The 27,984-nt window shown below is 37.6% G+C and overlaps 1 protein-coding gene and 1 pseudogene across 1 annotated transcript in view; both read right to left on the minus strand.

Annotated features, from left to right (window-relative positions):
* Window positions 1-5,869, minus strand: part of VPS45 (vacuolar protein sorting 45 homolog) — a 56,523-nt gene extending 50,654 nt beyond the window's left edge. The window contains exons 1-3 of the mRNA XM_045816700.1: window positions 5,687-5,869; window positions 4,918-5,052; window positions 2,436-2,496 (exon numbers count right to left, since the gene is read on the minus strand). Of these exons, the coding sequence (XP_045672656.1) occupies window positions 2,436-2,496; window positions 4,918-5,052; window positions 5,687-5,779 (289 nt within the window). The 5' untranslated portion in view covers window positions 5,780-5,869. The remainder of the gene's footprint in view (window positions 1-2,435; window positions 2,497-4,917; window positions 5,053-5,686) is intronic.
* A 20,993-nt stretch (window positions 5,870-26,862) lies between these two features.
* On the minus strand, window positions 26,863-27,424 carry LOC123804615 (annotated as a pseudogene).
* Between the last annotated feature and the right edge of the window lie 560 nt (window positions 27,425-27,984).

Raw genomic sequence — 27,984 nt, forward strand, 5'->3', positions numbered from 1 at the left:
TTTTCAGTCTGAGGTTTAAGGCTTTATTTCCTCGCAACCCTGGAGCCCTGGGTTGTGCAGTCTGTCTCGCTCCCCAGTTGTTCTTCCTGGTTTATCTGCACATGACTGTGGGACCACCTGGTCCGCCAGCTGCCAACTTGCCGTGAGACCTCTCCACCCAGCTGCCCATCTCCGCCCCTTCTATCAGTCTGGATGAATGTTTATTCATTAACTCCTTGGTTGTTGGACTTCCATACAGCTTGATTTTTTTCTGTCAGTTCTGGTTGTTTTTTGTTTTTAAACTGTTGTTGTCCTTTTGGTTGTGCGAGGAGGCACCGTGTGTCTAACTATGCCTCCATCTTGACTGGAAGTCTGTACATGGATATAATTATTCATTATTAATCTTAATTGCTGCATCAATGAACTCTCTTTGTAGGAAAAAGGAGGCTTTTACCTCATGGCCTATTCAATTTTTAGCTAAGAGATACAGCAAAAGAATGATTCTGTTAGATGTTCACTTACATTTAAATGTGGAAGCACAGGGAATCAGTCTCTGTGTCTCTGCCTCTCTCTGCCCCCCCCACCCACCTACCTATCTAGCAACTGCTGAGTACATAAGTAACTACATTTTCCTAAATACCTAGCTTGTGATAAGACTAAAAAATACTGGAATAACTGCACACTTACCGGAATAGCGAAAATAAAAAATAGGGACAACACCAAATGCTTGTGAGAATTCAAAGAAACTGTACTACCTATACATTGTTAGTGGAAATGTAAAATGGTGCAGTTACTCTAGAGAATATTTGGCAGTATCTTAGGACATTAAACATGTAACTACCACATAACCCAGCAATTGCTCTCCTGGGCATTAGTTATTACAGAGAAATGAAACTTATATTCACACAAATGATTTTAACAACTTTATCTGTAGCAGCCAAAACTGGAAATAACTCAGATGTCCTTCAAGAAGTAAAAGAGATAAAGTGTGGCATATCTATACCACAGAATGCTTCTCAATAATAAAAGGAATAAATTATTGACAGATGGATAACTTGGATTAATCTCTAGAGTTATGCTGAGTAAAAAAAAACAAAAACAAAAAACAATTCCTAAAGGTTGTATGCTATATGATTCCACTTACATAACCTTCTTGAAATGACAAAATTACAGAAATGGAGACCAGTTGTGGTTGCCGGGGATTAATGAGAGGGCTGGGGCGGGAGGGAAGTGGGTATGGCTAGAAAAAGGACAATACCAGGGATCCTCGTGGAGATGGAAGTGTTCTGTATCCTGACTGTATCTATGTCAACACCCAGGATGCGATACTGTACTGCAGCTGTATAAGATGCTACACTGGGGGAGACTGTGCAAGGGATGTATGGGCCTCTGTATCATTCTCACAACTACATGTGCATCTACAATTATTTCAAAATAAGATGTTTAATTAAAAAGAAGGCCTGTGGCTATAAGCCAAAACAAACAACCAACCAAAACAAAACAAAACAAAAAATAATGAAACTAATACAATTTCTATTTTTACCCTTGGGGTTGTTGTGAGGGCCAAATGAAATAATATCTAAGAAAGTTCTTTATAAAATACAAAGTTTTATCACAACTGTTAATTTTTGGTACCATTATTAAATTGTAGTATATCCTGAACAAAGTACATACAGTCTAAACCCTAAGACTCCAAAGCCTCAAGTAAGCTTTAAAACTTCTCAAATACAGTACATACTGGGTACTAAGTTTTGTCCTTGGTTTTGGAAATGGTACCAAATAAACTATACTAACCTATAAAGATCAGTAATGACATCTAGAGGAGAACAGATGTAACTTCCAAAGCAGAAGGTATTTCATTAAAAAAAAAATCTGTGTAATCGTATAGTAACCACAAAGCTGGTTTATTTCCAGGCCTCTGCACCCCCATCCTCCCTGTCCCCCACTGCACTCCCCCTGCCAAGTTAGACAAGTAAGAGACAGCTATCTGATGATTTGTTCTTTCAAGTACTACATAAAGTAGCAAAGAGAAGTGGAATATTTTCATTTGGTAGGTGAAGTAAAGCTCTGCCTTTCCAACAAACTCAAGTATATCCTCCCTCCAAGTAAATAAATCAGTTTCTATGCTTCAGTTCACAAAAGCATAAAATAGGAATAAGAATACCCATTGTGAAACTAGGCTACTTACAACTTTTGACTTACAAAAAAATTTGAAAGGCATAGTTAAACAAAAAGCAATTTTTTACCTATGTGATTAATGAAGAATGAAAACCACATTCAGCTTTCTGAAATAGAATGTTGGCTGCAAGACTTTTAAAACTTTGAAAGGACATTAAAAAAGAAAACACTCTTTCAGTGAAGGATTCAATGAACTTCTTGATGATACGAAGTGGCCAACAGAACATAGCTAGCTAGCATATAGTTACATAACTGAATAGGTAAAGTAACATACTTACAAATAAAATATATACTGTACTTGGGTCTTCGGAGCTCCTGAATCAGATAATCCACATTCTCCTAGAAAGGAACAAACGAACAAAATAGGAGAATTGCTTAGGTGAAGAAGTAATAAATATCATCCATTGGTTTATTTAAGTGTTTACCAAGAGTCTACTACTGTGCGCTGAGGTCTAGATTTAAGTGTGTGTTTGTTGGGGAGGGTGAGGCCTCAGGCTGAAAGAGAAATACATTAAACATAATGATCAAGAATCATATGCAGTATTAACTAGCTGTGTTATGTTAGGCCAAATAAAGATTAAAAATATATGAAGAACGCAGATGCTGAAATATAACATAAAACTGATAATTCTATAAATCTGCCTCAAGCTGCTTATCTACAAATATTTACCTGATGAAAATTATTATATAGGATATCAAAACATGTCTAGTCCTTTTAAAAACCAACAGTCACACAACATAACATACAGATCATGCATCACAGAAATGTGCCCCTGAAACCTTTATCACCCTATGAACCAACATCACTGCAACAAATTTAATATTAAAAAACACCAAGAGTCAAGGTAAAATATAGTTAATTATATTCACCTTGGTTTTCAACTTACTGAAACCTAAGCCTGCACAACTGCAGTGTTTGTGAAATATTTGTAAAGAGCAGGCTAAGACCTTTCTATAATTACATTATTTTGAAGTTAAAATATGCAGTTTAGAAGTAAAAACAGTTGATTTTTACATGGTCAAAACATAAGAATTCCAGTTATATTAGATCACAATGCAGGTCTTACCTATTTTTGATACTATAACACAGGGTTAAATTCCAGTATAAAGTTGGGCCCCAAACAATACATGACATAAAACAGCATATTTGAATGTTAAAAAAACATAAGTTTCTTACAGAATTAAAAGTAGTGTAAGCAATGCACATTGCTTGTTAAATGGGAAAAAAGATTTTTTAAATTGTCATTTAGAAGATTAAAATTAACTTTATCATACAATCTTAAGGAAAATGTTTTAAGAACATTATTTTGAGAATACGTATATACACATTTGTATGTATGTGTATATATACACATATACACATTTGTGTGTGTGTGTATACCCTCACATATATTTAAATGAAAGAGGTTCTCTAATAAACAAGTTAGGAAATGCACTACATGATCTCTGGGATCCCTCTCAGACTAGAACTTCATGACTAAGAGGTATATATGTGAAACAATCAGAAACTTCTATAACAGAATTAATGCATTCATCAATTCAGGAACTGTTTATCAAGTGTCCATCATGTGGCAGGCACTGGGGACATAATACTGTGAAAAAACAGACCATCTCTCTTCTTATGGAACTTATTGCTGGTACGTGAGATAGATATTAATTAATCACACAAATCATATGAAATTTCAAATGTGACAAGCAATAGAGAAAGGAAGATGGTGCTGTCAGTGCTTATACCAGGAAGGTTTGACCTGGTCAGCAAGGTCAGGGGTTTGCTTGCAGTGAAGAAGTTTCAAACAGAGAAAAGAACCTATGCAAATGTCCTGTAGCATGATGGAATATAGTGGACTAAAACATTGATGTGGCTAAGAGCAAAAAAGTGGAAATGGTTTGAAATGAGGCTGTAGAAATGATAGGACCTAGACCACATGGGGCCTTGCAGGACACAATTAAGGAGTTTTGTCTTTATCATAAAAATAATGAGAAGTCATTCAAGGATTCCAAGCAGAGGTAACATGATCAGATTTGTATTTTGGAAAGTGCACAATGTACAAGTGTGGTAAGAGTACATTGGAGTTGAAGAACAAGAGAATATACAAAATAAGATTGAAATAGTTAAGGACTTTTAAAGGAGGATTCAAACAAGATTTGGATGCTGGACAAAAACTGACAGAAGGCTAAAGAATCTCAATTAGGATAAAGGGACAAACAAATAGAGGGCTGGAACGAGGACACAGAGGGATGATAAAAAGGCCTAGTTGGCTGTAGTGAAGGCGAAGAGGTAGGACAGTGGAGTTGGATATACAAGGGCAGACAAGACCAGCTAAAGGAGCATCTTGAGGGCCAGGCTGCTAAGTATAGATTTAATCATGGAAGTAAAATTGAGCCTTTATAGGTTTCTCAGCATAGATGTGAATGAAATGATAAAGACTCAAGACACTGATGTAAGTACATAAGATTAAGTGGCATTGGTGTTCAGTGCGAGGAGGTTAATCCAGGAATAAAGTGATGTGGGTTTCTGTCAGGGTAGTTAGTGTCTTTGGAAGTAGTTGAGAACCTAAAAGACATTTTAAAGGAAAAAAATATGGCTGTAAGAAGTGAACTGAGATATGGGAAGGAGAGTCAAGGCTGTAACTCTGATAAACCGGGATAATTATGATGCCACAAATGATGATAATACAAATTTATTTTGCCTGTTTAATGTTTTCAGATCATAGCGTTCTGTATCTGCCTGAGCAGATGGCAGTTCAGTTCATGCAGTACCTTCGTTGGTCGAAGAAAACAAATTGCTTTCAGGTGTTTCATGATCTCCCGGTTTGGAGAATCGATACGTTCAAAAAGGTATACTTCCTTCTGAAGAATCTCCGATTGTGTGTATACCATACTCACTATACCAGTCTGTAAAGAAAAAGAATTACTAATATTATGATGATCCAGAATAATAAAAACAAGCCACAATACCTAAAACTTAAAAAATTCATGAATACTTAATTGGGCATCTTAAATATTTGACATATGTAATAACATTTACTGACCATCCAAAACTTGTAGGCAATGCAATGTAGAGAGATGCTCTCTCTAAACACGGACAATCCATACATTCCTCCCACTACCACTCCCCGCCAAATTTTTCTATCTCCTTAAAGAGTTTTTTTTAAATTCTGTGATCAACAATAAATAATCTGTCATCTCAGCTTGAGCCCTACAGCTTTACTTTAAAAACACAATGCTGAGTAGAATCAACAGGACCATCTCAGATGTTCTGTCTCACATATTTTTGGAAGAAACATTTAGAAAAGGATTTCCGATTCCAAGAAATTGTTCCAGGTACAAGAACAAAATCTCTGGCAGTGGTTAAAGCCCTTTAGTCTGAAAACCTACTGGGCAAGCTTTATACAGTCTTTCAGTTCCGTACAGAGCTGACCCTCATTTAAAAACCTTTAATTAAATACTAAATCCTAGAGTGCAATGGGACCAGCTATTGTAAAAGAAGGAGGGTTCCCTCACAAATACTGAGCAAAAGCAAACTCACCGTCTCTTTATCCATGACAAGTACTTTCATACCCGGTCCGCTGTCCTCTATCATTTTGGAAATGTACTGCTTCACAGCAAAAACCACGTTCATGGTGGCGAATTGACAGGTTATTCCCACCGCCCTTCCCGCCCCCCTTTTTCTTGCTAAATGAACCCCCGGCTTCTCCGCCAAGTCTCCGCGTTTCCTCCCCACCCAGCTGTGGCTTCCGGAAGTCCGGGCAGCCGAGCTGCTGGGAGTTGTAGTTCCGCCGTGCGGTCAGGAGGCCCCGGTTGGGAAAACCCGCGGAGACACCTCCTGAGCCGACCAGCGGAGATCTGGTTGCCCGCTCACCCACCCACCTACCCTGCTGGAGACCTGGCTCCCAGACCGCTCCCAGCCCTTGGTCCAGAATGCCTCGGCCGAGGCCTAAAGTCCCTCCTGCTCCCGGGCGCTTGAACCTCGGAGGGACGGCACTTGGTAAATCCTACGCGGTACTTGCTAAAGTGGCCGAGATTCCTTCTCCCTGGTTTCACTAGGTCACTGACAACGGGAGGACTGAGCATCTTAAATTGAACAGATGTTTGCTGAATGAATGAACAAAGGGAAAACCCTGTAGGGATGTTTTGGGAGAGGCCTCAGATCTCCCAGAAGGGCCTGGAGCTAGAGTCGGCAGTCCGGACTCACAACCCGCGGGTTCAGTGGAGCCCCGAGCTACCCCGGGTTCCACAGCCCGGGCAATTGGACTCCGCGGGCTCCACCTCGCGGAGGGTGAAGGGGCCTGCGATGCGGAAACTGCGCAGTAGCCAGTTAAAGGGGCCAGAAGTGGGTAGGGGGCACGTATCCGGTGGGGTTAAAGCTAAGTAGCGTGGAGTTTTTACGGGAAAGCTCACAAATTTTGATGAAAAAAACGACAAAAACTTAGCAGCAAAATCTTATAGACGTCGACTTCAAAAAGCTTGCATTTGTGTTTATACCCCACAGGTCTTCTCTCCACAGGAGGGTGTTCGTTTTCTCGCACTTTTAAACTGGGGAATTGTAAGACCAGGAAGATAACAAGAAACAACTCCAAGAAGTCAGTGACTATAAATGCTTGTAAATATCTCCACCAAAATAATGACCATGTTTGTTGGGGTCAGTTTAATCAATAGGTTCAAAATTACCAAATCAATCATCCTTACATTGTATTATAAGACATATACAATTAAAACTAGATCCAGAGCACAGTAACATTAATCTGGCTGTTAAGATTACTTTATAAAATGTTATATACAACTTTCAAATTTTTAAGGGAGACTAGAAGCCACTTGAAATACAGATTTTTGTCATCTCTGGGATTGTAAAGAATGTGTTTATTTTCTGTCCTTTCAATTTTCCTACCAAGTAAATAAAACTTCCCATTGGGCATTTTTTTTCTATTTTTGAGATTTGTTTTGAAAGAGAAGTTAAGGTAAAATGAAAATGTGAATTTTAAATGGATACAAATGAGAAAAATCTAATGTTACATTTTATTGTATTTAAATTGATAAGAAAACTGTTCTCAATTTAATGTGTTCATATATTATAGAAAACAGAAAATCTCAATGCTAATGAAAAATGGAACACCTGCAAATTCTTTAAGTCACTGGCATTTGAAAATTCACCCCCATGCACCTGTCACTTGGTTTTTGTTTCTTCTTACCTGTAATTTGGACTTCAGTATAAGATATTTTTCCATTTTTGGCATAAGAATAAGGAGAGAAAGTCTTGCCCGGGAAATTTATGCTTTTTAGATGATAGTTTATCTGTAAGTAACACATGGAAAGAAACTGCTTTCTTTTGATTATGTATACTTTATAACATTTTAAAGAAGGAGGAAAACGCCTATTTTGACAAGGCTTACTCAAGCATTCCATTGCCCGTGAAATTCCACTGATGCCAGGGCTGTGTTATTTTATACATCAATAAGATAAGGAATGTAAACATTTTGTACAAAATCGTTATTTTGTATTTAAAGGATGCTGTGATGGTCGGGAAGTTTGACAGCCTATTTTCTTTCTGAAGAAAATAAAAGCCATTTTAAATGTCTCCAGATTAAGAACTTCTTTTGTATCCCCACACCTCTAAAAATAACACTGAAACCAATGATAAAGTCCAAACTCTGGCTTGGTGGCTCATCCAGTAGACACCCAGAGTAACTTGTTTTGTTGTAGGTAAGGTATAGGGAATTCAGAAGACAATATGAAGTAACTTATTTTTATTTAGGATGCAAATAAACTGTAATAACAAGAAATATTTTTAAGCCCTGGCTGGTGTAGCTCACTTGGGTGGAGTATCATCTGGTATACCAAAAGCTGGGAGTCGATTCCCTGTCAGGGCACATACCTAAGTTTCGTGTTTGATCCAGTCAGGATGAATGTGGGAGGCAACCAACCGATGTTTCTCTCTCACATGGATGTTTCTTTCTCTTTCCCCCCACATTCCTCTCTCATATCAATAAACACATTTAAAGAATTTTTAAAACTATTTTCAATAATAAAAACTTAAAAAGAAATAAATTATGACATTCTTCCAGTATAGATGGCTACATCAGTTATAAAAGTTTCTAATGCAGTTCCTTGAAAATTTGTTTTCACTAGGTCCAAGAAATCTGTGCTTTAAGGATAGAAAACAGGAAGTTAAAAATACCATATTTACATTTGTACATTTTGCTTAGACTTATGTGTGTAAAAGAAAAAAATCAGGAGTGAATACCTGAGTAATTCCATGTGCTTCAGCTTCCTATAAAGCATATATTTAGAAGTTTAACTACCTGTTTTATATTTAATCAAAATCATGGTTTTCTACCATAAGAATTCAAATTGATATAAAGCAAGGATATATAAATAAGATTTAGTATAATTATAAAAACAATATGGCCAACTCTTAGTTACCTTAGATGACTAATTATCTACCATTTCCCTTGCTGTGTGTTAATCTTTCTCCAACAAGTCTTGGATAGGAGGGAAGTAAAGATGAATTTCAATGAAACTCAAATTAGATTTCCTACTTGTTAACAATTGAAAAATGATTTAGACAAAGAATGATAGTATTGATAGTGTCAGACAACTAGTCCTTGTGCAATATTCTTAATATCTCCAACCATTTCCTTCTCTGATCGATGATAATACATATAGTCTACTTTATGAAATTGTGAGTGTTATGAAATAATGTGCAGGAAAAAATGTGCCTGGCACATAGTAAGTGCTTAAAAATATCAGTTTTAATTATTTGAAATTAAAAAAAGGTAGACATACTTTTTTGGGTATTTATTTATTTACTCATGGCATATTCCCCTTGATAAGAAAAGTTAAAAATAATCAGTTTCAGGATTTGTAAACTATAGCTTCTAAATACAATTTCCCTAACAACTTTATCTCACATTACTATACAATAGTAGAAATATTAGCAGTTAGATTTGGCCTGCTTCATCATAACTTGTCAAGCATACAGTTTTCACAAAGGCAAAAATATGCTTCCAGTGGTTTTAGAAATAAATGTGTACTGTGCACCCAGTCTCAAATCAAACAATTTGTTAAATTTTTGTCACAGTTGGTGGTTTACTACTGAACTTGATGGTAGCAAAAGCATTGAATAGCTTTAAGTCATTAAGTAAAGATTATTTGCGTGAAGGGTTCTGTGTGCACGTTCAATAATTTCAGTGATTCCACCTTTCTGGTGGTGATGTCAGCTTCGATTATTTGGTTTAAGTGGTCTGCTGGGTTTCTCCATTGTAAAATTACTAGTTTTTTCATTGTAATTAATACACATTAGATGGAGAGATGCCTTGATGTGTTGCTAATATTCTATTTCTCATCATATTTTCACCTAATTTAAATTGGAATCCACTGATGGTTCTTGCCTGCAACAACTGATGTTTACTGAATGGTAGTTATTTTCCTCATTGTTCCTACAGTTATTATTTGGAGTTCTTCTGTAAAAATGAGGTAATCTACCCCCCACACACTTATTTATTTATTTTTCAATCTTTTATGTCAGTATAGACTCATAGATACTTAAGAAAATTACTACTGTTAGGTAATAGGGAGCATGTATAAAGGCTGAGCTGCAGGCTCTGGAATGAGGCAGCCTGGATTTGATTCTGCTGTGTACTGGTTGCAGGACCTTCTCAAGTTACAAAGCCTCTCTGTGCCTTAGTTTCCTCACTGGTAAATGGAGAAAATAACCCCTATCTCAAGTTGATGTAAGAATTAAGTGAGGTACTACATATAGTTCTTTAGCCTAGCTTTAATTATTTTTATTAGCAAATATTTTGTACTGTGCTTTTGTTCTTATTTATATTAGCCAATGGAGTTTAAAGTTCTTTGTAACATTAAAGAGATACATAAATTCTTATTCCCCACCCCCCCAAAAAAAACCACCCCAAAGTAGAACTAGAATATTACTAAGATACCTTTTATGTTCATGGTTCTGTTCTTGGGCTGCTCATTGTGTTAGAAATGTAGATGACTTTCTAGTGTGATGAAATTATTTTTAACATTTTAGGTGTTTTGAGAAATAGGCAAGCTATGTGAAGTACTAAAAAATGCACATTCTTATACATTCTTAAATTTCATTAGTGATAAAGGAGTCTTCATTATAATATTTTATATTAAAATAATCCCTTTAGAAATGGCTTATTATTGACCTGATGAATAGTTTGATCATTATCACTTATTTTTCTTCATTAGAATGAATGTTTACTGTTGAAAAAATAAGATACAAAATATTTTGTTTACATCTTTCCATTCCAAGCAAGTGAAATTGAATGTAAGATGCTATTATTCTCTTAATGATATTAATAAATAAAAAGAGATACCTATTATTGAGCTTTTACTATGTGTCCAGCCCTTTACAAGCATCTTGATTAACTTCTGTGACTTTCCTTGGAGGTCTGTGTTATGTCCTTATTCTGTATTATGGAACTGAGGTTCTGAGAAGTTGAAGAACTTTCCTGAGGTGACACAGAAAGCAGCAAACAGAGAAAAGAATGTCTTTTTCAGTGGGCATTTTGCTGTGTTTCTTTGTACACATTGTTTTTAATATTTGAGAAAGTACATTGTTATTTCTTTGAGGATAAAGAATGTGTTTATTTTTTCCATCCGTTTTAATAGTGCAGAGCCTGCACACAGAAGATACCCAATAAATATTTAATGTTGGTGAAACTCCTTCCTGGGCAGACTGCTACAATGGCACGTTGAATAAAGTATAGAGTTTTACATGCACAGGACAAACAAAGATATCAATATACGTATCTAGGTGCTTCACACCTATAATTGTATTGAATAATATGGAATAAATTTTAGGGACATATGGTGGATTTCCTTTCCGAATTCCCAGGTAAAATGACAGAGTTGTAGGCTTGACCATTGTCACTCTTGTCACAAATGACATGACTTTTGTTTTCCTGATTATCTGATGGCAGTGATTAAAGAGAGGGTTAACTTCCTAGAGTTGTTGATGAAGAATGTACTTGAGATTACATCAGTTTTTAAAAGTATTTAATTTACCTGTGAATTTGTTTTCAGCACTCAGACAGAGGGCGCCCTTGCATCACCCAGAACTCTTGGTAAGGTTGGTGCTGGCTCGCTGAGTAATGGTGACAGGAGTCAGGGAAAATAAACACCGTTTTGGCCAAAATAGATTACAAAATGTCTGTTTAATGTCGACTTTAATCTGTTTATGGCTTTAAATCTTATTGAATCGTTGCATAAAGTGACTGTGTTACAATTTTTTCATTTCTTGAGGAACTAGACAGAAGGAATTGCTGTAAGGTGCAAATCAACAAGCGTTCTGAGTTGGGAGGTTAGTTTAGTAAGTAGAAAGTCATATCTAAAATTTGAAGGGTGGGAGTTTGATTGTAATTCCCATGTAAGTGTGGCTGCAATCCACAGTGTTGACAATAGGTCTGTCAGTACGAATACATGCACGTGTTGGGCCGTGTGCTGAGTGCTTTCGGGCATTATTCTCACAACAACTCAATGACGTAAGTAGTGCTGTTACCTACTTTTTAAAAATGAGGAAAGTCAAAGCTTACAGAGAATAAAAAGGCTTCCACTAATACGTGACAAAGCTGGGACTTAAATCTGGAGATGTGATCACCAGAATCCATCCTTATACCCAGGAGCAAATGAGTTTTCTCTGTTTGTGACACAAAATATATAAATAATAATTAAATGTTTTCCCCCCTTTAATTACAGTTACTATTGAAAGGGTAAAATAACATCCAGACTCACCACAACTTAATTTCAGAATAATATTGGAAAATTAGATTTTTATTTCTTGGTGACATAGTAATTTAAACTCAGATGCTACAGGATGACTCAATTCCTGGTTAGAGGACCCCTCAAGTTTATAGAGGACCTTGCTCGAATGAAAGAACAGTGAATCAAGGGTCAAGATGGAGGTGTAGGCAGACATGGCTCACCTCTTTGCACAACCATATCAAAATTACAACTAAAATATAGAACAACCATCACTCAAAACTATCAGACATTTAATTGAATGGAAGTCTGACAATTACGGAGTTAGTGATTATCGGTAGAAGAAACGGCTGGAGCTCCAAGCAGTTCCTCTTAAAGAACCCACACATGGACTCACCTACTCAGACTCACTCCCTCTGAGCTCCAGCATCAGGGTAGGAGCTTGAAAGGCACCAGTGGCATACTAGGAAAAACTGAAGTGTCTAGCACCAAGGTGAGCAGAGGTCATTGTCCCTTTTCTAAACCCTATACCCACAGAGCCAGGAAGCTGGTGCCATATCTGAGACTCCCATCAACCTGGCTAACACTGTTTGACTTGCCTTCAAGATCCCCAGAAGACTCTGCCCCACCCAACTTATGGGCCCACCCAAGCTGTTTTTCCTTATGAATGGCTGGTCTTGTTTCATCCTTCACAATTTCCTAAATCCTCTCAAACAAGCAACAGCAGACCTCAGTGAGCCCCAGGCCCAGCACTAGCGGCAGCCAGCCTAGAGTCACAGCTTGGCTTCACCTGGGAATCTCCAGGCCTGGCGCAAGTAGCATCCATCTCAGATTGCTTCATAGCACAGGCAGGCAAAACATAGGTGGAGGCTGACCTTGGCCTGTACCACCTGGGAAATACCAGGGCCAGTGTACCCAGTGGACAGCTACAGACCATGTCAGAGCACCACCACCCTGCCCATGCACGGAGGGCAGAGGTTGGTGGTAAGTGGGTCATAGCCCATCCTTGCAGCTGACTGGCCTGGGTAAATCCCTCCCATTGATCTGCCAACAGCAACCAAGGCTCAACTACAAGAGGAGGGTGTACTCAGCCCCCATGAAGGGTACTCCCTGAATACCCAGCTTGGGTGATAGGGGAGGCTGTGCCACTGGACTCTATAGGACACCTACTACATGAGTCTACACTACCAAGACATGGGATGAAAGTAGCTCTACCTAATACATAGAAACAAACACAGGGAGGCTGCCAAAATGAGGAGACAAAGAAACATGGCCCAAATGAAAGAGCAGATCAAAACTCCAGAAAAAGAGCTAAATTAAATGGACATAAGCAATCTATCTGATGCAGAGTTTGAAACACTGATAATAAAGATGCTCAAAGAACTTAGTGAGAACCTCAGCAGCATAAAAAATGTCCAGTCAGAAATGAAGGATACACTAATTGAAATAAAGAACAATTTACAGGGTAACAGCAGGAAAGTGGATGAAGCTGAGAATCAAATCAATGATTTGGAACATAAGGAAGCAAAAACAACCACAGAGAACAAGAAGAAGAAAAAGAATCCCCCAAAATGAGGATGGTATAAACAGCCTCTGGGACAACTTCAAGAGGTCCAATATTTGTGTCATAGGGGTGCCAGAAAGAGAACAGCAAGAGCAAGGAACTGGAAATCTATTTGAAAAAATAATGAAAGAAAACTTCTGTAATTTGGTGAAGGAAATCGACATGCAAGTCTAGGTAGCACAGACAGTCCCAAACAAGATGGATGCAAAGAGGCCCACTCCAAAACACATTATAACTGAAATGACAAAGGTTAAAGATAAAGGGAGAATCTTAAAGCAGCAAGAGAAAAGAAGTTCCCATAAGACTGTCAGCTGATTTCTCAAAAGAAACTTTGCAGGCTAGAAAGGATTGGCAAGAAATATTCAAAGTCATGAAAAGCAGGGTCCTACAGACAAGATTTCTCTACCCAGCAAAGATACCATTTAGAATGGAAGGGCAGATGAAGAGCTTCCCAGACAAGTAAAAAATAAAGGATTTCATCATCACTAAACTATTATTATATAAAATGTTAAAGAGACATTTAAGAAAAAGATAAAAACTATGAATAATAAAAAGACAAAAATACATATCTGTCAACAATGGACTCTAAAAACCAAACTAAGCAAACAAGAAGAACAGAGACAGAACCATAGATACAGAGAAGGTTATGATGGTTGCCGGATGGCAGGGGGGTATGGGGGAATGGGTGAAGAGGTGAGGGGGTTAGGAAGTACAAATAGGTAGTTATAGAATAGCCATGGGGATGTAAAGTACAGTATGGGAAATGGAGGAGCCAAAGAACTTATATGTATGACCCATGGACATGAACAATGGTGGGGGGATTGCCTGAGGGAGTGGGGGTGCTGGGTGGGAGGGAGCAAAGGGGAAAAAATCAGGACAACTGTAATAGTATAATCAATAAAATACAATAAAAAATAAAAGAAAAGAAAGAATGGTGAATTGAGAGCCAGGTAATATTTATAGTATATTTTACTACTAATACCTGGATGAGCTTCAAAAATGATTTAAGCTCCTAGTACTTTGCCTTTCAAATGAAGGAAATGGACTGGAAAACCCCAGTTCACAAATCTGTGAGTGTTATTTCTGGTATAGAGAATTCATTCTCTTTGTTTTATATCTGCATACTATACAAGTCTTGTGCAATTTCTGGGAGCAGCCTGTTAATATATAAAGCTAACAATATCATGATCTGCTTTAGCACTGGCATGGAGCCCCCAAAGTGGTATAAGGTCCAGATTCATTTGTCTTTGTCATTTCTTAGGACATGCTCTCATTTTCTCTCTACCCATGAATAGGTTCCTGGGGATAGCTTATTCATTCATTCATTCATTCATTCATTATTTATTTATTTAAATTGACTGATTTTAGAGAGAGAGGAAGTGGAGAGAGAGACATTGATTTGTTCTTTCACTTATCTATGTATTCATTGGTTGATTCTTTCTTAGTATATTTTATTGATTTTTCTATTATAGTTTTCCCAATTTTCTCCCCTTCATCTCCCCTCCACCCTGCACCCGTAACTCCTCAGCCTTCCTCCCCATAGTCCATGGGTTGTACATATAAGTTCTTTAACTTCTCTGTTTCTTATACTATTCTTAACCTCTCCTTGTCTATTTAATGCCTACCAATTACGCTTTTTATTCCCTGTGCCTTCCCCTCCCCACTGAAAATCCTCCATGTGATGTCCATTTTTCTGATTCTGTTCCTGTTCTAGTTGTTTGCTTAGTTTTTGTTTTCATTTTCATTTTTTTGTTTTGTTTTGTGTTTTTTTAGATTCACTGTTGATAGTTTTGAGTTCGTTGTCATTTACTGTTCATAGTTTTTGATCTTCTCTTTCTTAAATAAGTCCCTTTAACATTTCATATAATAAGGGCTTGGTAATGATGATCATTCATTCATTCTTTAATTTTGGTTAAAGCATTTCCTTAAGTTGGGGAAGAAGAAGGCTATTATCTCCTTTCTTAAATTCCTGATGGGGGGGTGTGGATTTTATCCACTTTCTGAGGAAAGACTGCACAAATGTAGGGCCAAGCATCTCAACGTTTCTTTGCTTCCTCCTGCAGAGTACTTAGGAACCATTCCTTTCTAAGTAAAGTGATGGTGGCATCAGGCATAAGACAGGAAAGAGGTAAGGGGAATGATGGTCCTATGGGAATGCTTAATGCCTCTATTTTTAGTTGGGTTACAATCTCCAGATTGAATGAGGAAACTTCCATGAAGCCATTTTTCTGTTGTCCTTAGAGGAAAGTGTCTGGGTCACCTATATAGACCTCTAGTTCCGGACACTGGTTACCAGAGGATTTGTGGAGGGTACTCTTTCTCTCAACAAGCATTTATTGAACATCTCTTATGTGCTAGCCATGGAAATACAATATTGAACAAAACAGACAGCATTCCTAATCTCATGGAGTTTACAGTCCAGTGAGGCATTCAGACAAACAAAATAAGTAAAATTTATGGTAATTAGGTGGTGATAAATTCTGTAGAAAAAAAATAAAATAGTTTTAAAGAAAGGAGATGGGGGAGTGTTAGAATGTGTAAGGTTTGCAGTTACAAATTGCGTGGTCAGTGAATCATTCACTGAGAGGTGGACATTGAGCAAAAACCTAAAGGAGTGCGGGCCCATGTGGCTCAGCTGGTTAGGTTTGATGCCTGTGCAGGGCACGTGCCTGGTTTGCAGGTTCGGATCCTGGTCTGGGCACACGCAGGAGGCAACCAATTGATGTTTCTCTCTCATGTCCATGTTTCTCTCCCTTTCTCTTTCTCCCTCCCTGGTAATTATATTACTAGAGGATGTATTACTATATTCTCTAGGATCAATAAAAGGGAAGAAATTTTTAATTGAAGAAAGTCTCATTAATATTGAAGTATGTTGAGTTAATGCCAAGTTTGAGATGTTTAAAAAAAAACAAACCTGAAAGAATTGTAAGGAATAAGCCATGTGGTATCTAAATAAAGAACCTCTGAGGTAAAAGAAACAGCAATTACAAAACCGCTGAGGTGGGAGTGTCCTGTTCAAAAAAGAGCAAAGTGTCTAATATAACTGAAGCTGAGACAGTGAGGGGGAAAGGGGAAATGGGGGACAGTTTGTGAGGGCGTTGACTTTTATTTTGAATGAGATGGGAAGTCACTGGAGAGCTTTGAGGAGAGGGTCAGTCTGGCTGCTGCCTTGAGAATAAACTGCCAAGGGCAAAGGCAAACAGCAGGGAGATGAGTGAGGAGTTTTTACAGTAATCCAAGTGAGCACTCGGGAGGTCTCGGGCCTGGAGATGTAGATAGTGAGGGAGCAGTTGCATTCTTGCGAGGTGACAGTGTTAGCTGGTGGCAGGCATGCAGGCTATGTGAGACAGCGGGGAGCCCCAGCAAGACATCAGGTGCGTAGCCTGAACAGCCACAGGATGAAGCTGCCATTAGCTGAGATGGAGAAGACTGCAGGAACCAAGGAGGGTCTGTGGGGGAAGACTGCCTTTCCCTCTTAGATTCCCTGTTGCCGCCCATGCCACACTCCATCAGCCAACTTTTAGCTTCTTTCCAATCCATTCTGTATGCCATTGGAATTAAGGCTAAGTTGTTTAGATTGTGCAAAAGCGAATGCTAGGTCAATAGCCAAAGATGAAGCATATTTTGCACTTGTTTTATTCCTGTAATAGAGTTTGCCTTGTTTTTAATGGTTCAATGAAGTCTGAATATAATTATTTCTCCTGCTTTATTAGAAATGTTTTTTTAATCATGTTAATTATATTACTTGTAACTCTCTCTTTATAATTGAGGTTTATACTTCTGTAAGATAATTATAAAGACTTTGTTCACATCTTTACATTTTTGATGACTTGCTGTAAGATTATAGGGAGCTTAAAAATTGGAGGCAGAGTGGTAACTTCGCATTATTTGTCTGATCTTAATGTTGTAACATACTGATCATATAAATATATAATTTGTTTTTGTCATTTAACATGTGCTAGACTGTAACGACGTAAACTAGAGAAGATTACATAAAGCAGCGAGTTTCACCCTTTTTCATCTGATGGCACTACTAAAATTCTGTGGCACACCAAAATATATATTTTTTGCCAATCTGACAAAAAAAGGTATAGTTTTGATTCATTCACATTGGACAGCTATTGTTGTGTTGGCTGTTGTCATTTTTTCAATTTGACGGTGTAAAGGAAAAGAGGTCAGTGCCCCTGACTTGTCAGGTACTGAGTGTTTTAACAGTTCTGTGGCACACCAGGGTGCCACAGCACACCAGTTGAAATTGCTGACATAAAGTACAAGAAAGCAAGTAAGTTATTATCTAATTAAAATATTTTAAACCCTGATCGATGTAGCTCAGTTGGTTGGGTATCATCCCACAAAGCGCAAGGTCTTGGTTCCTGGTCAGGGTACATGCCTGGGTTGTGGGTTCTGTCCCCGTGTTGGGACACATACCTGCATTGTGGGTTCAACCCCCCGTCGGGGTGCATGCAGGAAGCAACCAACTGATATTTCTCCCTCACATCAGTGTATCTCTCCCCTTCCTTCCCCTCTCTCTAGAAATAAATAAATAAAGTCTTAAGAAAAAAGCATTTAATTTTAACAGTAGCAGAATTCTCTGGAAAATAAGTTAACTTTCTCAGTGCTTTTTGTCTTTTTTTCAAAAAGTTTCCCTCAACTCTGGTATGTGTCTGTTGAATGATATTTCTGATTTTAGGAGTTTATTTTAAAAATAAATAAAATGTTACCTTTTTTGAAATAAAATTTGAAGTCGGAATCTAATTCTTGATACCATTACTGATCTCCTTGGAAACACTGGAGATCTTCTCTTTAGAGACCTTGGCTATGACTACTCCATAAGTGGAGTAACATATGACTTGTTTATTTTAATACTGAGGGTTTATTTTCTGTCAGTTTATTTAGTTATTAAATAAAAACAACTTTTAATCCCTCATACCTTGTTCCTATGTCAACTAAACATTCTTGAAATAATTTTAAAACACTTGGATATCCTTGGAAAGTAATGTTATAATACACAGTAACATTTCTATATTACATCTTTGAAGATATTAAAAGGAACAATAAATTGCATAGTCTTTCATTCAAAATATAGAAAACTGAACAGTAAAATATAACTGACACAATTACAATTGGTTTGTGCTGGATTTTGCCCAATTTTAATACAGTTATTTTTACTACATACTATATAAATTTAAGGGTATAAGAAATGTATTTTTTCTTTTTTTGAAATATATTTCTCTTGATTGCACAAAACTCTTCACTGCAAAATACTTAAATACAGCTCTCTCAGAACATTTCCACGATGACCATTGAGGACATATAAAGTGTTTCACAAAATTTCAAGTCGAAGTGAAGGGAAAAGCGGAATGAAAGATGGCTGAGATCCAGAGTTCGGGTGACTGGCAAGCTCATTCAATTTTCACGGCTCTGAATGGGACCCAGAGTTACGAATGGGACCCAAGAATTTCTTGTCTATAAATGCTGCAGATTAGTTTATTCAAGAAGAAGTGGGGGGGGGGCGGAATCCAGTTATAGTCTAGATCATTTTATGCCAGAAAGAAATTGTAGAAACTTACTTTTAATTTTTCAAAGCTCAGGTGTGTGAATGGTCTGTCGGTATCCAGCTTTAACAGGTGCCTATTCCTGTAAGTGCCATGTTCCACCGCAACCCCAGCTTCAGCACACTCGCTGTTGGCAGCTAATTCTTTTCCACACAGAGTCACAAACTGGGGATAAAGTTCTCACCTTTCTCCTTTCCAGAGTTGGAGTGATACTGCCTGTTTCTTCCTTTTACTTTTCCCCCCAAGGGTGGTTTGAAGGATGATAAGAATGTTGCCAGGTAGATTCAATATAGACACGTGCTTCCCATGTTCTGTTTCACTTAATTTCACAGTTAACAGTGTATTAACCATTTGGGGAAGTTCTTTATCAGCTCCCTTAAAAAAGCACACGTTGGTTACTGATCTTCTCTGAACCACCATCCACGGGGCTGCAGAGTGCCCTCGGCGAGTCAGGGTGATGAGTTATTTATTGTACAGACATTATATTACTGGGTTGTTATGATTTTCTTCACCGCATATCTTTGACTTTCAGGTAAGCAATGAGTGAATTTATTTGGCCATTACATGCCTGATTTTGATTCGTTTTTAGCTCTGAGTGGGATAAGCCATCATGTATATATGGAGAAATAGTATCTAAACTAAACCTTTAACGACTCTTAAATTTGAAGCAAAAATAATTGGGTGCGATTTCATTTACTCAGATCGACTTTGTATACATTGTGTTTGAATCCTTGACTATGAAGGTAAAGGCTACCAGTGTCATCTGAAAATGTTATAATGATTACAACTCTAACTGAGCTCATGAACCTAAAATTAGAGAATCTTAAGGATCCTCAGACTTGGAAGGGAATATAGAAATCATCTAGCCTGAAGTAAATGTCTCTCTTCATTATCTCTGGCACGAAGTCATCCATTATCCGATTGAATATTTTAAATAGGAATAAACTCACTAATTCACGAGAAGATGATTCCATTTTTGAACAGTGCAAATTGTTAGAAATCTATTCCTTTTATTAGAGACAGAAATCTGTCTCCCACTAATTTTTATCTTTTGGATTTACCCTCCAAAAACTATATGGAATAAATTTAAAGTATCTTTCATATGAGTGACCTCTCATGTGTTTTCCTCACCAACTCTTTTCTCTAGCCTTAAAAATCCTAGGGGGAAAAGGCAGAAAACTGTTCTTGAACAACAATAAAAAAAAATCCTAGATTTCTCTCAGGCAGTAAAATTTCTGACATTTCTCTTAGCAATATTTTTCTGACATATCTCCTCAGGCAAGGGAGGAAAAAAAAGGAAAAAATAAGCAAATGGAACTACATCAAACTAAAAAGTTTTTGCCCAGCAAAGGAAATCATCAACAAAATGAAAAAGCAACCCTCTGCATGGGGAAAGATGTTTGCCAATGATACATACAGTAAGGGGTTAATATCCAAAATTTATAAAGAACTCAGACAACTCAACACAAAAAAGACAAAATAACCCAATTAAGAAGTTGGCAGAGAACCTCAATAGACAATTCTCCAAAGAGGACATATAGATGGCCAATAGACATATGAAAAGATGCTAAATATCACTAATCATCAAAGAAATGCACATTTAAATAACAATGAGATATCACCTCACACCTGTCAGAAAAACTATCATCAATAAATCAACAAACAAGTGCTGGCAAGGATATGGAGAAAAAGGAATCCTAATGCACTTCTGGTGGGAATGCAGACCGGTGTAGCCACTGTGGAAAACATGGTTGAGGTTTCTCAAAAAATTGAAAATGGAACTGCCATATAATATAGCGAATCTACTTCTGGAATATATCTGAAGAAAACCAAAACATATATGCACCCCTATGTTTATCATTATCATTAACGTTATCGTTAACAATAGTTACACTAGCCAAGATATGAAAGCAACCCAAGTGTCCATCAATAGACGAGTGAATAAAAAAGCTGTGGTACCTACATACAATGGAATATTACCATTTGCAACAGCATAGATGGGTGAAAAGGGGAAGACAGAGAAAGACAAATACCATATGATTTCACTTATATGTGGAATCTAAAGAACAAAATAAACAAACAAAAGAGAAACAGAGAACAGACTGTTGGTTGCCAGAGGAAAGGGGAACTGGGGGCTGGTTGAAAAAAGTGAAGGGATTACGAAGCACACATTGGTGCCCTGGCTAGTGTGGCTCAGTAGACTGAGCTCCGGCCTGCGAACCAAAGGGTCACTGGTTTGATTCCCCATCAGGGCACATGCCTGGGTTGCAGGTCAGGTTCCCTGGTGCAGAGCGTGAAGAAGGCAACCACACGTTGATGTTTCTCTCCCTCTTTTTCTCCTTCTCTTCCTCCCTGTCTAAAAATAAATAAAAAAAATCTTTTTAAAAAGTACAAATTTGTAGTTTTAAAATAGCCATGGGGATATAAATCATAGATAATATAGTCAATGATATTGTAATAACTATGTATGGTGGCAGGTAGACACTTGGAATATTGGGGGAATACTTTGTAAAGTACCATATTTTGCTGTGTATAATGCGCACTTTTTTGCCCAAGTTTTTGAGGGAAAATGAGGATGTGCATTATACATGGGTAGTACCTGAAATACCTTGCATCTGTTCTTGTGTTTTGTAATTATTTATTACATAAATTTCTTGTACCATAATTAAAAATAAATGCTAAAATTCTTTTATAATACAAAAAAAACAAGTACTAAATATAAACCAAAATATTGAATTAAAAAATTAAAATGAACGATTTTTTTCCTGAAAGTTTGGGTCAAAAATGTGGGTGTGCATTATACACAGCAAAACACAATATAATTGTCTAACCGCTATGCTGTATACCTGAAACAAATACAAAATAATGTTGAAAGCAAACTATAATTGAAAAAATAAAATAAAAAGAGAAAAGTCCTATTCAAAAAAGTTGTGTTTTTTTTGGTTTTGTTAACCAGTCTTTGAATAAACAATGAGTTCATGTAAGAAATGTTGTAGGTTTCTTCAGTATTCTTTACGTGACATGGCTCCGGAGACTTCCCTGCCTAGTTGACTTGCTCTGTATGTACTCAGTGAAGATTATCAGGGTATCATGTAGAACAATAGTTGTTAAACTTCAGTGTGCTATATATAATAGACTCACCTGGTTGCCTATTAAAAGTGGAGATAAATGGCCCTGGCCGGTGTGGCTCAGTGGATTGAGTGCTGGCCTATGAACTAAAGGGTCACCAGTTTGATTCCCAATCAGGGCACATGCCTGGGTCGTGGGCTGGGTACCCCCAGTGTGGGGTATGTGAGAGGCAACCACACACTGATGTTTCTCTCCCTCTCTTTCTCCTTCCTTTCCTTCTCTCTAAAAATAAATAAAATCTTTTTTTTTTTAAAGAGAGAGATAAATGGCCATGGCTGGGTGGCTCAGTTACTTAGAGTATTGTCCAGATACACCACAACACTTCAGGTTCAATCCCCCGTCAGGGCACCTACAGGAGTCAACGAACAGAGGCACAGATGGTGGAACAGCAAGTCAATGTTTCTCTCTCAATTTAAAAATAAAATAAAATAAATGGAGATAAATGGACCACACCCTCAGAGACTCTAACAATAGACCTGAGATGGGGCTCTGGAAGCTATGCTTTGAATTAATACCACCTGGTAATTCTGATGCAAAAGTGTTCTGGACTTCCCTTTGAGAAATATTGTTCAAAATGTGCACTAACAGCTCTCTGAATTCCTTACCTAAAGGATTCAGTTGGTGAGAAAGACAAGTGTGTAAAATGACCTTTACAAGGTGGAGCAGGGTGAAATGAGTTTCAGGGACCACAGGCTGGGGAGGGCATGCTAATCCTTAGCCCGAAGGATGCAGCAGGGCCAGTCTTGGGGGGGGGGGGGGCGGGGGCGGTCTGCCCTGAAGAGGGAGACTGGTTCCCTGGGTAGGAAAGAGTGTGAGGGGAGAGGGGTGGGAGGAAAATAGTAATACATACTGCTAACAACTTGCTAAAAAAACTAACAAACAAAAAAACCTCTACCTGTTTCTAAGGTAAAAAGAACTTATGTAAATAACTTTTGGGTTGAAAGAAAATCAAAACTGAAATTAAAGACAATTCTGAGAACATTATATAGCAAAACTGATAGCATACAGAAAGTAACATTAAAAATAAAACATATAGCTTTAGAAATGCATTTTGAAAACATGAAAGATTGAAAATCAATGGACCGAACACTAAACTCAATAAGCTAGACAATATCAACAATAATCCTAAAAAGAAGCATGGACGTAAAAGAGAAAATGAAGTTGAAAACAAAAATAAAAATATATTTGATTACTATATTAAAAAACTGATTCTTTTTTTAAAAGTTATTTATTTTTAAAAAGATTTTATTTATTTATATAGAGAGGGGAAGGGGGGAGAAAGAGAGGAAGAGAAACATCAATGTGTGGTTGCCTCTCATGCACTCTCTACTGAGAACGTGGTCCACAACCCAGGCATGTGCCCTGACTGGAAATCGAACTGACGACACTTTGGTTCTTAGCCTGCACTCAATCCACTGAGCTATACCAGCCAGGGCTATTTGTTTATTTTTAGAGAGAGGGGAAGAGAGGGAGAAAGAAAGGGAGAGAAATATCAAAGTGTGATTGTCTCTCATGTGGCCCCCACTGGGGTCCTGGCCTGCAACCCAGGCATGTGTCCTCACTGGGAATCAAACCAGTGACCCTTGGTTAACATAAAGATGGTTAAGATGCTAAATTTTATGTTATGTGTGTTTTTCCACAATTTAAAAACAACTTTGTAGAAGAAAAGAAGAGACCCCAGATCTAGATAACTTGATGGGCAAGTTACAGAAAATCTTAAAGGAAGAAGAGATAAATTCATTTGTTACTTATACATTCCTATAGCATGGAAAACAACAACAAAAAATAGCACAAACATATCTTCCATCAATCTCACTTGTAACTCTAAAAATATCAAATCAAATACTAGCAATTTAAAATCAGCAATGGGTTAAAATATTAGATCTTAGACATCTGGTCCACGAAGAATCACTGTCAGTCCCCTAATACACGCCAAGTGCCCAGAAAAGTGCTTGACCTACATAGGTACCTAAGTTCTTGTTGAGTTGAATGAATTCAATTAACCAAGTAGTGTTAATTCCAGTCGTACAAGCGTGGCTGACATTAGGGAATATCACTAGACCGAGAGAGCAAAGAATAAAAAGATGACCCTGAAAGGTTCTGTAGAAACTTTTGGTAAAGTTCAACTCCTGTTTTGATAAAAGCTATTCTAAGCTAGGAAAAGAAAATTGCCTTAATTGGATGAGGGCTGTCTATTTAAAAACGTAATTGAACATCATAATTTGTTATGAAACATTAGAAGCCTCTTCATGGGTAATACCAGAACACCCGCTGTGACCGCGGCTGTTCGACAGTGTGCTCTTGGCCAGAGTGAAAAAAAGAAAAGAGCTAAATATTGGAGAGGAGGTGACAAAATCATTAGAAGCAGGCAATATGATTGCCTATTTTGATAATCTGATGAGACACTAATTAGAATAATAAGAGAGTGCAGTAAAATGGCTTAATACAAGATAAACAAAATCAACATTTTCCTGAATGCCAGCAATAACAAGTGAAAAAAATATAATGGAAAAAATCTTATTTACAAGATTTATTCTTATTTACAAGAATAAAAAATATAAGCCCAACAAGAAACATATAACTTACATGAAAAAATTGTAAATATTTCTTGAAAGACCATTTAAAGCATTTTTCATCAATGAAGAGAAAATATAATCTTTGATGGGAAAATTCAGCACTATAATGATATCAATCTCTTATTAATCTCTAAATTCAATGTAATCTCAATCAAAACCCTAATGAAAATTTTTGGGATGGTAGGGACTTGACATATGAAGGAAGAATATAGACAAAATAAACAATTCAGAAAAATTGTTTTCTTTGAAAGAGTAATGGGTAGCAGATGGGGCTGGAAGGACTTGCTGTAATCAGATATTAGGCAGCCAAAAATAATTAAAATAGTTCGGTAATACTAAAGAAAAGCTGAATGGATTAGAACAGAATAGAATGTACAGAAATAGATCCTTGTTTAAGTGGAAATGTACTTGCTGGTAAAGGTCATATCTTAAATCAATGGGAAAAAATGGACTGTATGAGAGCTTGAGACCATTACATATCCATTTGGAAAATAAAGATAGAGTTCCTCACCGAAACTCTTCAGAAATAGTTATTGGTGAATTAACAACAAAGTGTATAAGTAAAAATAGTAAAAGCATTACAAAAAATAAAACTATATTTTTATTCTTAAACTGATAATAGCTTCTCTAATCAAAATGTAAAATTAAAACACCATAAACAACCTAATTTTAGACTTTGTATGTTAAGTATGCATAATAAGTTATTAAAGATAATATGTTTAAAAATGGAAATGGAACGATAACTTAGAGAGTAAATCCGGAGAAAGGGGAGATAAGAAAATCCAGTCAGTCCATAGTAAGGATTCATTCAATATCAAGTACAGAAGGTGACTTAATTGGGTTTTTACACAGGAAGATGTTTTTTAACCAAACACAAAGAGCACAAACTTTAAAGAAAAAGATCCAATAATTCTACTACATTTAAATTAAAAAACAAAAGCACCATAAACAGAGGAAAGACAGACACAGACTAGAAGACGGTTTAGTGGAGTGTGTTGAGCTGCGTGTATTCGTATCTGAAAGCATTAGTATTCAAGATATCTAAAGCACTTTATAAAACGGGTACAATTTAAAATGGATAAATGTGTAGAACCCTATGCTCAGTTTACCTGGCTCAGGACGGGGACTGTCTGATTTAGGAGCAAATCTCAGGTAAAAAACCACAGGCCTAGCTGTGAGTCAGTAACATGATCCGGCTTACAGAAGAGGCAGGTGCAAGTTCAGCCTCAGGAAGAGAACAGTGTTCTATGCCCAGGGCGCTGAGGTTTTCATAATTAACAAAAACTCACGTAATTTTTTAACCAAAACCAGGGAAATGTATGATGAGGTCTGAAGTCTGTGATCAAGTGTCAGTTCTGCTAAGATAGTTATATATTGTCCAATTTTCCAGATTTTGCTCCTGTTGCCTTCTCTGCCCTTCTATTTGTTCCTGGAGCCGTAAGCCTCGATTGTCATTGTAGCGGGGTTTGCACAGGGAAACCCTGGGTTTGAGCCACTCTCCATAAACGGTCTTTTTCTTCAGATTAAGGAAGGAGCAATAAGATAAACAGCTTTTATTTAAAAAAAAAGGGGGGGATGGCTTTTGTGCTTCTTCTTGAACATTTTGAGGTCTGTCAAGGACAGCTAGCCTGCTTTCTTAGGAATTGATCTTCAGTATCACTTGCATTAGGTGAAAATGCTGAGTTGTCTGGACTGTATCTGATCTAATTTTTGCTAGCTCTTATTTTCTCATATATGCTCCAAAATAGCCATAAATAAAGAACATAGCTTATTGCATTTTGTGTTTGTAGGATGAACACGAGCAGTAGAAGAGCAGTTTGCCATTCTTTTTAAAGGCCTGGACAACAGAGTGTTTATGGTGCTCCAGTTTAAATCTGACCTGATGAATAATTCCATTCTAGTAATGAATTGAAGACGTAAATGAGTTCAAGTTCACTTTTGTGGGTGCGGTTGTTAAATTGCTGTGAGACAAATATTTGTTAAGTAAGATGAGTTAATGATTTTAATTAACATGAAAATCACCTTAAAGCATATTTTAATTTAATTTTTCTTTCTGGATTTACTCTCTTGTGGATTATCCTATTAAAATAATTTTTTATAGTATATTTTTTCAGCATCCAAAATATTTTTAATAGCAAGGTAGGATCCGGGGTTATGTTTTGTAGCTGTGGCTGGCCAGGCCTCTTGTGCGCTCCCACTTCTGGCCCTTGGATGGTTCGCAGGCCTTGGAGTGGCTGTGAGGTGTTCCTGGGGCCTTGTGGAAATGCCTGTACCCCTCTTGGTCCTACTGAGGACCAGAAAGCAAAATGGTGCTGCAGCCCGTGGGGGAGACCAGGGCCAGCTGTTCCAAGGTGAGGATCTTGGCCCTCAGCCTTGAGGATTCGGCTCCAGGTGTGGCCACTCACACCAAATGCAAACACCTTCAGTATGGGCACCTCCTGGACAGGCTCGTCATGGGTTATAGTCCCTACAGCCACAGCAATTTTGCCCAATGGGCCAGGAAGCTTCATCTAGATCATCTAGGAAAGGGACAGAGGCAGCCGGCTGGTGTGACTCATGAACAATATCTTCAGCACCACTTGGCTGAAGGTGGGGTTGGTTCGTCTGGCCAGAAACCTGTGCCGCTTGACCAACAGCCTTAGGTAGATGTCCTGGCTCTCGGGCTCCTTTCCCCGAACCTTTCTGTCTGTGTTGTGGCAGATGCAGACTCCCATGGTGGAGCCTTCTGCTCTATCAGATCTGGTAATTTTTCTTATATTCACCATAGTTTTATTAATGTTCATAAAAGTTTCAGAAATGGGGACATGATTGATTACATAATGATGACTTAACTTCGAATGGTGAGCCATCACAAGAATTACAATGATGAAGAACATAGTAACATGGTAAAATCTAGCAAGGGAATAATATATGAGCAAGTATCAGGCAAAGATATTTCATGGGGGAGGCAGTGTGATGTCATGAAAATATGCTGACTCTGAACGCAAAGCTGCCAGGGTCTCAGTCACAGCTTTATCCCATCACCATCGGGTGGCTTGACTCCCTGGACCTCAGTGTTCCTGTCTGTCCAGTGGGGATATTACTAGTTACTCCGCCAGGTGTGAATAATAATTAAACGAACCCCTCCCTAACATGACGTGGTAACGTTAGTTGAGCATCTACTACTATTGCAACCATAAAAAAGACTTAAATCTAAGGGAGATGGCAGAAACATACACATATGATAACCCCTGTGCTAACGGTATGGTTGGCATGTTTTTTTTCCTCTTTTCTA

Source organism: Phyllostomus hastatus, unplaced genomic scaffold (assembly GCF_019186645.2).
Source record: "Phyllostomus hastatus isolate PE091 unplaced genomic scaffold, TTU_PhHast_1.1 phas_scaffold_216, whole genome shotgun sequence".
In the NCBI taxonomy this organism is placed as follows: domain Eukaryota; kingdom Metazoa; phylum Chordata; class Mammalia; order Chiroptera; family Phyllostomidae; genus Phyllostomus; species Phyllostomus hastatus.